The sequence below is a fragment of the Scyliorhinus torazame genome, chromosome 14, assembly GCF_047496885.1.
Source record: "Scyliorhinus torazame isolate Kashiwa2021f chromosome 14, sScyTor2.1, whole genome shotgun sequence".
Lineage (NCBI taxonomy): Eukaryota > Metazoa > Chordata > Chondrichthyes > Carcharhiniformes > Scyliorhinidae > Scyliorhinus > Scyliorhinus torazame.
In genome coordinates this window covers 140,698,556-140,714,896 of record NC_092720.1, presented here as the reverse complement: position 1 = coordinate 140,714,896, position 16,341 = coordinate 140,698,556, and the positions used below count along the sequence as shown (strand labels likewise).

Sequence of the window (16,341 nt, the reverse complement as noted above, 5' to 3'; positions counted from 1 at the left end):
CCCGGAGTCCTCAACCGTTCCTCATACAACAAGTTCTTCATTCCAGGGAATGAAAGGGACATGATTTTAGGATGTGGTCTGGTCAGGGTTTGGACTACACGGAATTCACTTGAGACTGGTCATCTGGATGAAGGTGCAGTGATTCCTCACTTTCTTTCCCAGGCACCTCGCTCTAAGTGCAAGCCCGCTCTTGCTCTTCCCCTGCGAGCTCCATGGCTCTCTCCTCATATGGAGTGTGATTTAATGCAACTGAAACAAAGTCCGTGTTTAGCGTGTTTAGCCTGGTGTTTCCTGGCACTTGAAGTGTCGAGAAAGACACACTATTCAATGGGACTCTGCTTCACTTCGGGCCTCAGTGAAGATGCCCCGCCTAGGCCGCACTCAGTCCCGCTTCCTGTACTAATGAGCTCTGCTCACCACTGCAGGAAGAGATCAGGCACTACCCCTAGACCTACCACCGTGCCTCCGAACCCCACAAATGCACCAACTTGCCTATAAGGTAGCCCTGGAGCCACCTGCACTCCACCTCATATGGGCAGGGCACCCCGAGCCCTGACACAGGCAAAATGCCACCCAGGAATCTTGGCACTTCAAGCCTGACACCATGGCAGTGCCACTTGGGCACCCTGGCAGTGCCAAGGTGACACTGCCAGTTTGGCAGGGGCACTGTCAGGGCCCGGGTGCCATTGGAGGTGCCAGGGTAACATCCTATCCAGAACCCGAGCACATTGGACCCCCCCAATCGTCTGGGAGACTCCCGAAAATGCCAGTATGCCTGCTCTCCCTTTGTGGAGATCAGTACTATCTGATGCTCGCTCACGCCTCCGAGGCGCAGGGGTAAGATCCCACGCCTTGGGTAACTCCGGTGAGTGCATATGAAAGCAGCGGTTTTCCCGGCAGCGGAGGGTGTGAGTCATGCAAATCACTGCGATATCCGCCGCCAAAAAAACCACGCCCCGCTGGGGAGTGAGGGATGGGATTGGGCAGCAGAACTGCAGGGGCCTTGTGTATCTGGCACTTTGACTGAAATTCTTCCCAGTAAGCTGCAGATAACTCTGCAAGGCAATGCTCCGTGACTCGGATGGATGGATGTGCTGGTAGGAGGCACGGTTTTAAAAAAATTTTTTAATTTAGAGTGCCCAATTAATTTTTTCCAATTAAGGGGCAATTTAGCATGGTCAATCCACCTACTCTGCACATCTTTATGTTGTGGCGGCGAAACCCACACAAACACGGGAGAATGTGCAAATTGTCTGAAACCCCGTGTCTGCGTGGGTTTCCTCCGGGTGCTCCGGTTTCCTCCCACAGTCCAAAGATGTGCGGGTTAGGTGAATTGGCCAATGATAAATTGCCCTTAATGTCCAAATTGCCCTTGGTGTTGGGTGGAGGTGTTGAGTTTGGGTATGGTGCTCTTTCCAAGAGCCGGTGCAGACTCAAAGGGCCGAATGGCCTCCTTCTGCACTGTAAATTCAATGATAATCTATGATTAATCTAGGACAAAGGTTCGGCACAACATCGTGGGCCGAAGGGCCTGTTCTGTGCTGTATTTTCTATGTTCTATGTTCTATGTTCCACACGGACAGTGACCCAGAGCCGGGATCGAACCTGGGACCTCTACTAACCACTGTGCCACCGTGCTGCCCGGATCAGTTTTATTTGTTTGAATTTAAGGCAGTTGGGCATACGTGGATCTCTTAGGTTTTTAGCCCTTGATAATCTGGGCCTGAATTCTTTTAAATTGGATAATTAAAGCATTTCCCTGTAAATCGAGAGAGTAATTCTGCAAGTATCACAGCATTATCATTTTGAGTCTTCTTCAGAACTGTTGTCTGTTTCTCTCTCCATGAATCCTGCCAGATCTGCTGAGTTTTCCGAGCATTTTCTGGTCATATTTCAGATTTTCAACATCCGTGACATTTTGCTTTTGTTTTACCTATCTCAGTAGTTTGGTTTGGAGACTTCGAAACATGGTGATAGGTCTGGATGTGTATCAGACGTTTTTATTTTAAATTTGGAGTACCCAATTCTTTTTTTCCAATTAAGGGGCAATTTAGTGTGGCCAATTCACCTAACCTACACATCTTTTTGGATTGTGGGGTGACTGCCATACAGTCATGGGAAAACGTTGGAAACTCCACACGGACAGTGACGCAGGGCCGGGATCGAACCCGGGTCCTCGGTGCCGTGAGGCAGCAGTGCTAACACTGTGCCACTGAGCTGCCCTTGTATCAGACTTGAGGCTGCAAAAACAGAAAGGCTGAATTTCAAACATATCAACATTGTTGCTCATTATACAGCACAATCAATAAACTTGCATCCATTAAAATCATTGTATTTATATTCGAAATTCATTGACATCGCAAAATAAATCTTACCTATTCTAATTCAGTTCGTTGGAATATGATTTATTTTCCATCTTGCAACATCTATTCTTTTCCGATGCTGTAATATTGTACGCTAAGTAACAGTAATTTACTACCCATGAGTGATTGTGACCCTTGTCTCTTTCTGTGATCTTTGGGATTCAGAAATGGGGTTTTAATAGTCTGTACACTGATAATTGAGACTAAGAGTGATGCAGTTTATTCATGAAGCAGCGTCACATTCCAAGTGCTTAGTAATGATGTTCCATTTTGTTCCAGGAATAATAAAAACCTGTTATCGGTCAACAGATAGTCACATTGCAACGTGTTTAACCAATTCTCATCAAACCGCAGCAGCTATGTAATTGCCCATCAAGGTAGTTGAAGTAAAAACAAAATAAAGTGTAAAACAAGTGCACGTAAACTCAAAAAGCTGATGGTTTTGTGTGGGCACAAAATTAAACCTATTGTAAAATAACGGACAGATGTTGATAACACAGGTTAAGTGGAAAGCAATGAATTTTGGACCCCCGGGTGCCAGCTACCAAAACAATGACCTTTACAGAAGTTCTTTGTTCTTTGTTCTGAATTATTTTTATGCTGTGAGTTGTTATGACTTGAAATAGGCTGCCTAATAGGGTGGTGGGAGCAGATTCAACAATAACCTTCAAAAAAGAATGAAAGAAATAATTGAAAAAGGAACATTTGCTGAGCTTTGAGTCAGGGCACTGGGACTGATGGATGGTTTTCTCCAAGAGATTACAGAAAGACAAAGGGGTGAATGGCCTCCTGTGTTATATAATTCAATGAATATCAAGGATTTATCAGCAACAACTGTAGCTGTGTACTTGAAACAAAATGGAATCCTTACCCTTCAAAAACATCAATTGAAAATGGAAATCCTATTTCCTCATTTTTGATTGAATCGAAAAGCTAGCAGGATATCTCATTTACCAGGCTTGGTCCATCGGGGTCTGGGTTTTGGGGTCATGCTATACTATTAGGGTGCCATCTACCATTTTCCTCTCCCTTCCCTTTTACAGAAACAAGCACATTGGAAGCACACAGTGAGATACCATCACAACAATGTCAAGCTTTGCAATTTTCTTCCTGATTTGCTGTTGCAACATTATTGTTCCAATATATGTCTCTCAAAGGGCAGCACGGTAGCATTGTGGCTAGCACAATTGCTTCACAATTCCAGGGTCCCAGGTTCGATTCCGGCTTGGGTCACTGTCTGTGCGGAGTCTGCACATCCTCCCAGTGTGTGCGTGGGTTTCCTCCGGGTGCTCCGGTTTCCTCCCACAGTCCAAAGATGTGCAGGTTAGGTGGATTGGCCATGATAAATTGCCCTTAGCGTCCAAAATTGCCCTTAGTGTTGAGTGGGGTTACCGGGTTATGGGGATAGGGTGGAGGTGTTGACCTTGGGTAGGGTGCTCTTTCCGAGGGCCGGTGCAGACTCGATGGGCCGAATGGCCTCCTTCTGCACTGTAAAAAAAAATTCTATGAAAGTCTTAAATAAGAGGGAAAGAAATGAAGATAGTGTAAAATCGTTAAATAGTTCCTGAATTGATGTTTTGATAAAGTTTTGTCTACCTTCTCCCACAACTCCAAGAGAACAAATGTAGAAACATCACATGTCACTGGACCACCACTGTTGTGGTACAGCACTGTCTTGCATTCCTCAGCGCATGCATAAGTCACTCCATTGAAGGGACCTGAGCTCAGAAAAAAAGCTTTATTTCTTGACAGTGCATTCAAAGATTTTAATTTTAGGAAAGTGGAAGAGCAGAGACAGTGGAAGAGCAGTGACATGTTTCTGATGGTTTGCTAAACGCTAAAGACATTCAATCATTTGACTTGTTTGGGTGGCACACCTCGTGAATTCAGAGGTGTTAAATGCTGCGGAATACCCCAGGTACACAAACCAGCTCCTTTCATCCTCAGGAGAAATGTGTAAAATTGCCAGGCTGGAAGAGACATTGGCATGCACTTGGCACTTGCCAGGGGGCACTTTCAGCATTCCCTGGCATGGGTGGCAATCGTACACAGGGCTGGGAGCTAGTGCAATAATGATGCATTCCAATTCATTGCACTTCAACATCCATTGAGATGAGGTACCACCCTGTATTGCAGTTGTGGAACCTGACCATTTGTGGCTGGAAGTCCTAATGCCCATATGAAGTAAACCATTGACCATGTGGACTCTAATATTCAGTCCTAGTGTCCTAACAGATTTATCTGATAATAAAGGAAGGAAAGCTTGCATATAATGGGCGCAACTAAATGGGAACAAAGTCACAAAGTGAGCGCGTTTAGCCACATGTTTCCCGGTGTCACAGTGACGAGAAACACATGGCTATAAAACGCCACTCGTGTTCAATAAGGGGCGCCAGCGGGGATTGTGCGACCAAGGCCATACATAGCTCCGTTGTCTACACTAAGGAACTCCGCTCAAAGAACAAAGAAAAGTACAGCACAGGAACAGGCCCTTCGGCCCTCCAAGCCCGTGCCGACCATGCTGCCCGTCTAAACTAAAATCTTCGACACTTCCTGGGTCCGTATCCCTCTATTCCCATCCTATTCATGTATTTGTCCAGGTGCCCCTTAAATGTCACGATCATCCCTGCTTCCACCACCTCCTCCGGCAGCGAGTTCCAGGCACTCACAACCCTCTGCGTAAAAAGTTTGCCTCGTACATCTCCTCTAAATCTTGCCCCTCGCACCTTAAACCTATGCCCCCTAGTAATGGACCCCTCTACCCTGGAGAAAAGCCTCTGAGTATCCACTCTGTCTATGCCCCTCATAATTTTGTAGACCTCTATCAGGTCGCCCCTCAACCTCCGTCGTTCTAGTGAGAAGAAACCGAGTTTATTCAACCGCTCCTCATAGCTAATGCCCTCCATACCAGGCAACATCCTGGTAAATCTCTTCTGCACCCTCTCTAAAGCCTCCACATCCTTCTGGTAGTGTGGCGACCAGAATTGAACACTGTACTCCAAGTGTGGCTTAACTAAGGTTCTGTACAGCTGCACCATGACTTGCCAATTCTTATTCTCAATGCTACGGCCAATGAAGGGAAGCATACCGTATGCCTTCTTGACTACCTTCTCCACCTGTGTTGCCCCTTTCAGTGAACTGTGAACCTGTACACCTTGATCTCTCTGACTGTCAATACTCTTGAGGGTTCTACCATTCAGTGTATATTTCCTACCTGCATTAGACCTTCCAAAATGCATTACCTCACATTTGTCCGGATTAAACTCCATCTGCCATCTCTCCGCCCAAGTCTCCAAAAAATCTAAATCCTTCTGTATCCTCTGACAGTCCTCATCGCTATCCTCAATTCCACCAACCTTTGTGTGGTCTGCAAACTTACTAATCTGACCAGTTACATTTTCCTCCAAATCATTTAGATATACTACAAACAGCAAAGGTCCCAGCAGTGATCCCTGTGGAACACCACTAGTCATAGCCCTCCAATTAGAAAAGCACCCTTCCATTGCTACCCTCTGCCTTCTATGACCTAGCCAGTTCTGTATCCACCTTGCCAGCTCACCCCTGATCCCGTGTGACTTCACCTTTTGTACCAGTCTACCATGAGGGACCTTGTCAAAGGCCTTACTGAAGTCCATATAGACAACATCCACTGCCCTATCTGCATCAATCATCTTTGTGACCTCTTCGAAAAACTCTATCAAGTTAGTGAGGCACGACCTCCCCTGCACAAAACCATGCTGCCTCTCACTAATACGTCTATTTGCTTCAAAATGGGAGTAGATCCTGTCTCGAAGAATTCTCTCCAGTAATCTCCCTACCACAGATGTCAAGCTCACTGGCCTGTAGTTCCCTGGATTATCCTTGCTGCCCTTCTTAAACAAAGGAACAACATTGGCTATTCTCCAGTCCTCCGGGACATCACCGGAAGACAGTGAAGATCCAAAGATTTCTGTCAAGGCCTCAGCAATTTCCTCTCTAGCCTCCTTCAGTATTCTGGGGTAGATCCCATCAGGCCCTGGGGACTTATCTACCTTAATATTTTTCAAGACGCCCAACACCTCGTCTTTTTGGATCTCAATGTGACCCAGGCTATCTACACACCCTTCTCCAGACTCAACATCCACCAATTCCTTCTCTTTGGTGAATACTGATGTAAAGTATTCATTTAGTACCTCGCCCATTTCCTCTGGCTCCACACATAGATTCCCTTGCCTAACCTTCAGTGTGCCAACCCTTACCCTGGCTACCCTCTTGCTTTTTATGCATGTGTAAAAAGCCTTGGGATTTTCCTTAACCCTATTTGCCAATGACTTTTCGTGACCCCTTCTAGCCCTCCTGACTCCTTGCTTAAGTTCCTTCCTACTTTCGTCAGAGCTTCTCAGTGGAGCGAGAGATCGGGACAGCATTTTTAAATGACGTCCCAATCTCCGAGGCCCCCAAAGTGACCCCTGACCCCCAAGCCCCAACGCACTATCAGAGGCTTCCTCCTCTTCCCCTCCCAGCACAGGGCACCCCGGTCCGATCACCAGCACACAACAAATGCCAGCTTGACAGTGCCAACCTGGCAGTGCCCCTGACAGCGCCACCTGGATACTGCCTGGCTGGCAGTGTCAGGTGCTCAGATCGCACCAGCAGTGCCACTGTACCACCCTGCCCAAAGAGTATGTACCTGGGGGCCTCCAAACCCCTGCGAGACCCCCACGAGTGCTGTTGCGCCTGGTCCATGTTTGTGGAGACCTGTGCTGAATGGTGCTCGTCCAAGGCGAAGGGGATAGATCCCAACGCCTCGGGTACCTTGAGAAACTGCATATTAATGTGAAAGTAGCTCTTCTGTGCAGATTTTCTAAAACGTGATCCCGCCCACAATGGGCAGGATTTACATCACCTTGCGAGACGTTGCAAGTCAGGTAGATCCCGGGAGCGGGATCTTCCAGCCTATATTGCCCAGGCTGCGCCGCGGCAAGCTGCTTTTTGGGTGCAGCATGGCCATTGGATCGCACGCAATGTCTTTCACAAGTTCAGGATGTTGCAAAACACTTGATAGCCAGTTTGAGCAAGAACCCACAAACAATGATGTGATAATAAGCGAATAATCTACTTTGTAAATGAGGAATAAAGGTTGGCCAGGAGACTTCTGCTCATCTTTGAATAGCTTTATATTCGCCTGAGATGAAGGTCTTCAGTTGAACATCGCATTTGAAAGTCAGCACGAACTAACATTGCAGCCTTCCCTCTAATGCAGTGAGACTGTCAACCAAGACTAGATCTTGAGCTCAAGTCTCTGCAGTGGGACCTCTAACCACTGAACTATATGATGGCTGTAGGCCCTTCCGAGGGTGATAGGTTTTGAAGTATCACACAGCAAATGGATACCATGAAGAGAGACTCTCAAAGAGCATTAGCACTGTAGAGTGGAAGAGATGGTGATTTTCTGATATGTAGTCCCAAAGGAAGAAACTCCCTTCTAGGAACTTCCTTTAGGCACACAATTTCATAACATCTGCACTAGTACATTATCCATCTAAAAGTTCCCTAGTTTCTTTCCTTGGATTCTAAACCAGTAATCATCACCCCCCCCCCCCCCCCCCCCCCCCAAACAAATTGGTAATTTCAGTAAAGATCGGATGCTGCCTGATTATGAGATAGCTAGTTGTACTAGCTTTCTGCATGGCCATGAGCCTGGGCCGAGACAAACTGTTCATGGACAACTCCTGTCATTTATTTCAAGGAGAGAGGGAGTGTTGGACATGCTGAATATTCAGTGTCAACTGTTACAGGGCTGAATCCATGAACTAATGCAATAATTTTGATCTCACTTCCAGTTTGGATTTTCTCCAGATATGGGAGTCATTGACCAGGCCAGGATTTATTGTTTATCCTCAGTTGCCCTTGAGAATATGATGCTGAGCCACCCATTGAATTGTTGCAGTCCATGTGGCGAAGGCACTCTCACTGTGTGGTTCGGGAGAGAGTTCCAGGATTTTGACCCAGCGATAGGAAGAAACAATAGCGAAAAAGTTCCAAGTCAGGACAGTATGTAACTTGGAGGGGAACCTGCAGAGTGCGGTGTTCTCATTCATCTGCTGCCTTTATCCTTCCAGAGGTAGAGATCACAGGTTTAGAGGGTGCTGTCGAAGGAGCCTTGGTGAGTTGTTGCAGCGTATCTTGTAGATGGTACACACTGCTGCCACAGGTGTTGGAGGGAGATTAAATGGAAGCTAATCTCACAGTACAGCAGGATTTAATATGTGGGAAGGATTAAGAGGTTGAAGAATATTATCACAGCACTTTCCCTTTGAACAGACACCCTTCTGTGCATCATGAGGGATATTGCTTGTCTCAGCGCTCCTTGTGTAATCACCGCTGATTGTAGATAGTTTACCTGTGGTACAAATGCACAGATGGAAATGTCAGGCAATTGGCTTCAGATACTAAGATCGAGGCTTGACAACATGATGATTAGACCCCTGACAGAGCCATTTGTTTTGTACACTTGCCTTCCTTTAGTACTCTTGTTCTGCTTACCAGCTTGCTCTGTTGGTATTTCACGCTGACAAAATCTAGCCTGACCTTCAGAGTTGCATACAGTGATTAAACACACCTCGCACCTGCTATCATCCACCAGCAAAATTACTGACATTTAACGGTAAAAAGAAAAAAAAACAAGTGTGCCTCTTTATATTCACTGAGGCCACTAATCGACCAGATAAAGGCGATGAATTGAAACTTTAATTGACAATTTTAGAAATAACTTGTGTTGCATCCCACGGGTGCTGAGCAGTCAATGCGAGAAACAGCCTGATGAATGTGTTTCTGGCAGACAGACGTTCTTGTTTAAGTGAAAAAAGGAAAACTGCACTGTAACATTACAGGGCGGCACGGTAATACAGTGGTTAGCACTGTTGCTTCACAGCACCAGGGACTCGGGTTCGATTCCCTGGCCACGATCCATGCTGAGTCTGCACATTTTTCCGTGTCTGCGTGGGTTTCCTCCGGGTTCTCCTGTTTCCTCCCACAAGTCTCGAAAGATGTGCTTGTTAGATGAATTGGACATTGTGAATTCTCCCTCAGTGTACCCGAACACTGAGTGTGGCGACAAGGGGATTTTCACAGTAACTTCATTGCAGTGTTAATGTAAGCCTACTTGTGACACTAATAAAGATTATTATTACAGCCTTCACCACACGCTCTCCATGTGGAGAGCTGGGTAGGGGGAACTACTAGACTTGTATCTTTTTAGTGAGAGAGGAGAGGTGTGGGGCAAAGTTTCCATTCCACTCACAGGCACAGAGTCTGCAGCAGGGGCGAATTCTGGTTCTTTTGTCCTTTAAATGATAGATAGAAAGATACACAGGGAGCCTCTTGGGGGTGGGGGGGGGGGGAGATAGATAGGCAGCCACTTTGGGGTGGTGGGTCGGGGAGATGTACGTTAATGTGATGGTTGTGTTTATTGACCAGTAATCGAGAGACTTGGATTCTCATTCTCAAATAGTAACCCAGCAGAATATGAGATTAATTTTCACCATCCACAAACTTGAAATCAGTTTTTTTTAAAAGACCCTCTAAATCCAACTGGTTAACAATTCTTGTTTACGCAGTCTGGTCAATACATGACTCCAGTTACATATTAATGTAATTTACTCATATTTGCTCTGTGAAGGTGGCCTAGTTAACTCTTAAGTTGTATCATAGCAGCTAGGAATGGACAATAAATGCCAGCCTTGTTGATGATACCCAAATCCTTCAAATACATTTTCAAACATATGTATAATGGGCACAGAAGGCCAGTGTAACACTTGAGTCATTCAGCCTATGAGGCATACAATTATATATGCCGAAGCTGCAATAATGTTCATGCAGCAGTTGTGTTCTAATAAAGCATATGCTTTCATTGTCTGTGAGAGAAGCTGCTACTAACTGGAGAGAGAATAGGACAACATTCTTAGAACCATAAAAACATAAAATCCCTACAGTGCAGAAGGAGGCCATTCAGCCCGTTGAGTCTGCACCAACCTTCTGAAAGAGCACCCTACCTAGGCTTTCTCCCTGCCCTATCCCCATAACCCCACATAACCTGCACATCTTTGGAATGTGGGAGGAAACCGTAGCACCCGGAGGAAACCCATGTAGTCATGGGGAGAACATGCAAACTCCACACAGTCACCGAAGGCTGCAATTGAACCCATGTTCCCGGTGCTGTGAGAACCGGTTTTGACCTGTGTGGCGGAAGGAAAAGGGAGGTTGTGATGGTGTCCTCTGGGTTATGTGAATAAACATTAAAGAAAAACTGTCTCTGCATTCCTCCTTTACTCAGTGAATTAGCAGTGAATTATACCATTAGCACTTTTCAAATGAGATAATGGGCAAGATTCTCGGTTTGGGAGACTGTTCTCCTGCTGGAGCTGAATTGCACCTGATGTGCTCTCAAGCGATTCCCAATCGTTAGCCATGCAAGTTTATATAATCACCAAGCGAGGGATTCCTGCAATTGGGATGCCATTTTGAGCGGGCGACCCAATAGAGAAGTCTGGCGGCTGGCCAAACCCCTCCAGCATCGCAATTCAGCCCCCCTGCAGCGCAATTCAGCACACCACCCCAGATTGTCTGGATCCCCCCCTCCACAACCACCCCCTAAATAATTTCTGAACCAAATCGGAAGTGCAAACAGCAGGTTGAGGAACAGCAGTGTGGTGATGTGCATCAATGTGGCTAGTTAGATACTAGATGGAGCACCTGAAACATCACACACACACACTCAACCAATAGATCAGTTAGATAGACGCGACCAATGGACATTCATGATGCACACGGAGGTGACACGACCACAGGGGGACATTACACCAACCCATATATAAAGGACACCACACACATGATCTGCTTCTTTCCAGTGGAGACAGTCAGTGAGTATAGACACAGAGTTGATTCAATATTACACCCACCACGTGGATTACAGCAGCTGGTTAGTCAGTCTGGGTAGCTATAGTAGGATTAGCAGTAGTGTCGAACCCGGGTTATAGAAGTGTAAATAGTTTAATAAACGTGTTGAAGTTATCTCCACGTGTGAACCTTCCTTTGTCAAGTGCACCACAAGGAAGCCGTTTATGTTACACCAAGAACATAACAAATCAAGCAGGAGGCCATTCAGGCCCTCGAGCCCATTATGTGAGTCACTTGATCATATCTAATTGGGATCTCAGCTCCATTTATCCCCCTTTACTCCATATCCCTTAATACCAAACAAATAGTCCTGAAAATTTCAACTCTGCCCTGGTATCCATAGCCTTCTGAGGGATTGATTCCAGATTTCAATTTGCCTTTCTGTGGAAAATGTGTTTCTTGGCATCACTTCTGAATGATCAGGCTCTAATTTCAAGAGGCTGAAATCAGGCATTAAATATTGACCATATGTCAAAAGTAAGGAGGGTTTATGTTCAGGGATTCTGCTCGAAAGGGTGAAAAAGCAGAATATGGAATTCCAACATGGAATCGCACACAGATGTTTTGGAGCAATACAATGACAACTGGTATTTATTTAGCACCATACAGATACTATATGTACTTCAAACTTCCCAAGGCTGCTCAGAGGGCCAGTGACCCCCTTCTGCACCATGACAATTCTGTGGTTCTGATTCTGGGACATAAGACAAGGCAATAAACCATATACACAGATTCTCGGTCAGGAGTTTGGATACTTGGTCAAAGAGAGTTTTTGAGGATCAGAGGTGCGAGAACAGGAGAGGCAGATAGTTTTAGTGAGGGAATTCCGGAATTTTGGGTCTTGGCAATTAAAGGCCAGGCCACCAATCCATGAAAATATTTTGGTCTCACTTCAGTTACGATTATTTTACTGTGTTATTTCTCGAGATATGGGTTCATTAACAAAGGCAAAATTTATTGCCCACCCCAGTTGCCCTTGAGAAGGTGGTGGTGAACTGCCTTCTTGAACCACTGCAGTCCAAGTGTGTAGGTACACCCACCGTGCTGCTAGGGAGGGAATCCCAGGATTTTGACCCAGCAATAGTGAAGGAACGGAGATATATTCCCAAGTCAGGATGGTGAATGACTTGGAGGGGAACTCCCAGTTGGTGGCATTCCCAGGTATCTGCTGCTCTTGTCCTTCTAGTTGGTAATGGTCATGGGTTTGGAAGTTGCTGCCGAAGGAGCCTTAGTGAGTTACTGCAGCGCATCTTGTCGATGCCACAGGTGTTGGAGGCAGATTTAATGGAAGCTAATTTTACAGTACAGCAGGATTTAATATGTGGAAAGGATGAAGAGGTTAAAGAATATTATCACAGCATAGACACGGGTGGGCCGAAGGCCCTGTTTCTGTGCTGTATGACTCTATGACTTTCCCTTTGAACGGACACCCTTCTGTGCATCATGAGGGGTATTGCTTTCGCCTTGGTTGAGGCAACAAAAATCAGAGTCCAGAATCGAATGGACAAAGACATGTAGCGCACATAGTCATGAAGCTACAGTAGATATTGTTAGCTGCTGGCATAAACAAGGAGAACTGAGAGAGCTGGCAACTCTTGCAGTTCCTGAATTTAGAGTAGCAATCTCAGCTCTCTGGATGGCAGACACATACATGATACATATAAATGCTGCTGGAAATAATCCAGGAGAGACAGTATTTGCATAAATTCAGTCTTCATAATATTAGCTGTTTAAATCCTTATTATTATTTTGACTAAACCAGAATGTGCATGTGTCACAACATCATCTTGCAAAATCTGACACCAGCACAAACATTGCAAGCTGAGAAAAATTTATAAACTTGAATGTTTAGTATGTGTCTAAGAGGGAAAGGATGATAGGGAACTCTTGACGAGATGGAGGCTAGAATAAAATAAAGAAAAGCTGCAAATCTGAAACAAAGCCCAAAAAGCTGGAGATACACAACAGCATCTGTGGAGCGAAAGTAGATGGGCCAATATTCTGAGTGTATTAGAACTGGAATGTGTGGGCACACTTATCAATATGATCAGAAAAATAAGGCAGAAGACGGTATATTAAAAATAGCCAACTGACAAAGAGAGGAAAAACCCAGTGGAATGATGTTATTGAACACCTCGATTCTGTAATAAACAGAACCTAAAACTTGACTTGACGTGACATTATCTCCACTGTAGCCAACCTGCTGTGTTGTGACACATGTTTCTGGTCCCATAAATATGTCCGTATATCTCTGATTTTTCAGTTCTAATGGAACCAGCACATTGACAGACTCGATTTAGATGACGGATGGCATTGTGGTTAGCACTGCTGCCTCACTGCATCGAGGACCCAGTTTCGATCCTGGCCCCGGGTCATTGTCTGTGTGGAGTTGCACATTCTCCCCATGTTCGTGTGGGTCTCACCCCCACAACCCAAAGACGTGCAGGGTAGGTGGTTTGCCCACGATAAATTGCCCTTTAATTGGAAAAAATAAGAATAAAATCAAAATTATTTAAAGAAAAGAATGATTCATAGCAGTATGTGTTTTAGTTACAGTTCTGTTGCTTTCAATTTAGTAGCTGTGTTTTTCTCACCGCAGATGCTAACTTACACGTGTGTGTTTCCAGCTTTTGTTTTTTTACAATGAGGTGGAAGTAAAGGAGCACAGAGATTCACATAGTGGAAACACCTAGCAGGCCCTCAATTCCCCTTCTGGACTCCTGTGTGAAACTGATTCAAGGAGCCCTGATTCATAAAAAAATCTCATAGGTTCAAAGGAAAAAACAGACTCGATATAGAATGATGTATCAAGCATTCTGATTAATAGCAGAGAGAGTTCCAGCCATAGTTTTGTCATTTTGAATTGTGTAGCTGGCAGTGAATTGGATTGAAATGGTTATCCAATCTGGGAAAACTGTTTTTGTTCAGTTGACCAATTCAACTTATCTGAACAGAAATCCATTCCAAAATCTATGTTTAGATAAATCCCCCCAAAAGAAATCTAAACCAATTTGTCCTTGTTCAAAATGGAGTTCTCAGCAGGGACACTCCACTGTGCTGCACAGGTACAAATTGGGTACATAAACTGTCTGAATTGATAAAAAAATGACTCTCTCTGGCCCCCTTCTCACAACGTCAACATTTTCAATGCTTTTCCATCTGGCATTGTGTTTTGGTCTGTTCCGACCGTCAGTTAGACCCCTGGCCATTCTTCAGATATGAAAGCACAGATTTCCTCGCACTAAATCATGTGGTCAGCAGGAGATTCACTTTTTTTGAAACAAAGGCCTAGGAGGAGATGGGTTGTAAATATTGTTCCTCTTTGAAAGGAAACAAGCTTTTTTTTGTTGATTCTTTTCACTTATGTTTCCTTGCAGCTCCCTCTACCGTTCCCATCATGCATCAGGTGAGCTCCACGATGACCAGCATCACTTTGTCTTGGCCACAGCCCGATCAACCAAATGGCATCATCCTTGACTACGAGTTGCAGTATTATGAGAAGGTACAGCGATCGTTATACAACCTGTGTATCATATTGTAAATGGCATCATTGGTTTGTGCTTGCAGAGCTTTTTGGTTTTATCGATTTGAAAACTTGGTAAATCCCACTGAGAAGTCAAGGTAATTTTTTTGACAAAATCAATAGAAATATTGAATCACATTTGTAGGACTATGTGCAAGGATAAGAAGTAACACCAAACATGGGTAGAAAAAATTGGTTGGGTTAGGCATATTGTGTGCAGTTTGGGGCACCTCTTTATAGGGCGATTATAGGGAGATTAAAAATGTCAGGGAAATTTTAGGATGACGCTAGCAATGGAAAACTCTCGTTCTGAGGAGAGATTTGAGAGACTGACAGTGTTTGCACTGGAGTTCAGAAGAGGAGATTTAATGGAGCTTTCTAAAATTGTGACGAGCTTTGAAATGATGAATGGAGAAAGACTCTTACTTTTGATGGGGGAGCAGGTTAAAATGGTCGCTAATCCAGTGAGAAGAGAGATTAGGAGTAATGTCTTTATATGGAGATTTTTTTGAAGTATGAAATACTTTACCAATATGGAGTGGATGGGCACAGACCATTGCATCTCTTAAGAGAAGATAAATAAATGTTTAAAGCGGTGGAATGTATATGTTGTAACCCCCACTAGACCTACGGAGACGTCCCGATCAATCTGCCCGTGGGGTTCATGGAATACAAGCTCTCCCCACTGAGGGGCTGAGGCCCCACAGCGGGGCTGGTTAATTTCACCTGATAAAACCTGGCCCAGAAGGGAACCGGCAGCTTTGGATGGTCCAGGCTGGGACTTGTTGTGCGCCTCACCACTGTATGGTTTTACTTTGTGCTAGAAGATAAACGTCATGGACGTAGCTTACTCCTCGTGATCACTACTGTACACGAGCAGGTCAGAGACTGGGAATTCTGCAGTGAGTGACTGCCTCCTGACTCCCAAAGCCTTTCCACAATCTACAAGACACAAGTTAGGACTGATGGAATACACATCACTTGCCTAAATAGGTGCAGCTGCAACAACACTCAATAAACATGATACCATTTGGGACAAAGTTGCCCAATTGATTGACACCACCTCCAGCATGTTAAATATTCACTCCTTCCACCCAGTGCAACTGTGGCTCGATGGTGTACATGTTAAGATAAATGCAACACTTTGATAAGCTTTGCCACCACCTTTCAAACAAACGACGACCCCCATCTAGAAGAACAAGGGCAGCAGACACTTGGGAAACACCACCACCTCCACCTTACCCTTCAAGTCACATCCCATCCTGACCCAGGTTCATTTCCGACGTTGGATGATTGTATGGAGTTTGCATGTTCTCACCGTGTCGGCGTGGGCTTCCTCCGTACCCGGTTTCCTCCCCCAGTCCAAAGATGTGCAAGTTAGGTGGGTTGGTTATGCTAATATTGCCCAAAGGTTAGGTGGGGTAAGAGGATAGGGTGATTGGGCCTAGGTAGGATGCTCTATCAAAGCAAGGGCCAGTGAAGACTCAATGGAAAGGTTGGATCAACCCGATAAACACT

The 16,341-nt window shown here is 45.1% G+C and overlaps 1 protein-coding gene across 3 annotated transcripts in view; it reads left to right on the top strand.

Annotated features, from left to right (window-relative positions):
• Positions 1–16,341, top strand: part of LOC140390075 (ephrin type-B receptor 1) — a 741,967-nt gene that overhangs the window by 562,484 nt on the left and 163,142 nt on the right. For all 3 annotated transcript variants that reach the window (XM_072474951.1, XM_072474953.1, XM_072474952.1), the window contains exon 6: positions 14,678–14,802. In XM_072474951.1, coding sequence (XP_072331052.1) covers positions 14,678–14,802 — 125 coding nt within the window. The remainder of the gene's footprint in view (positions 1–14,677; positions 14,803–16,341) is intronic.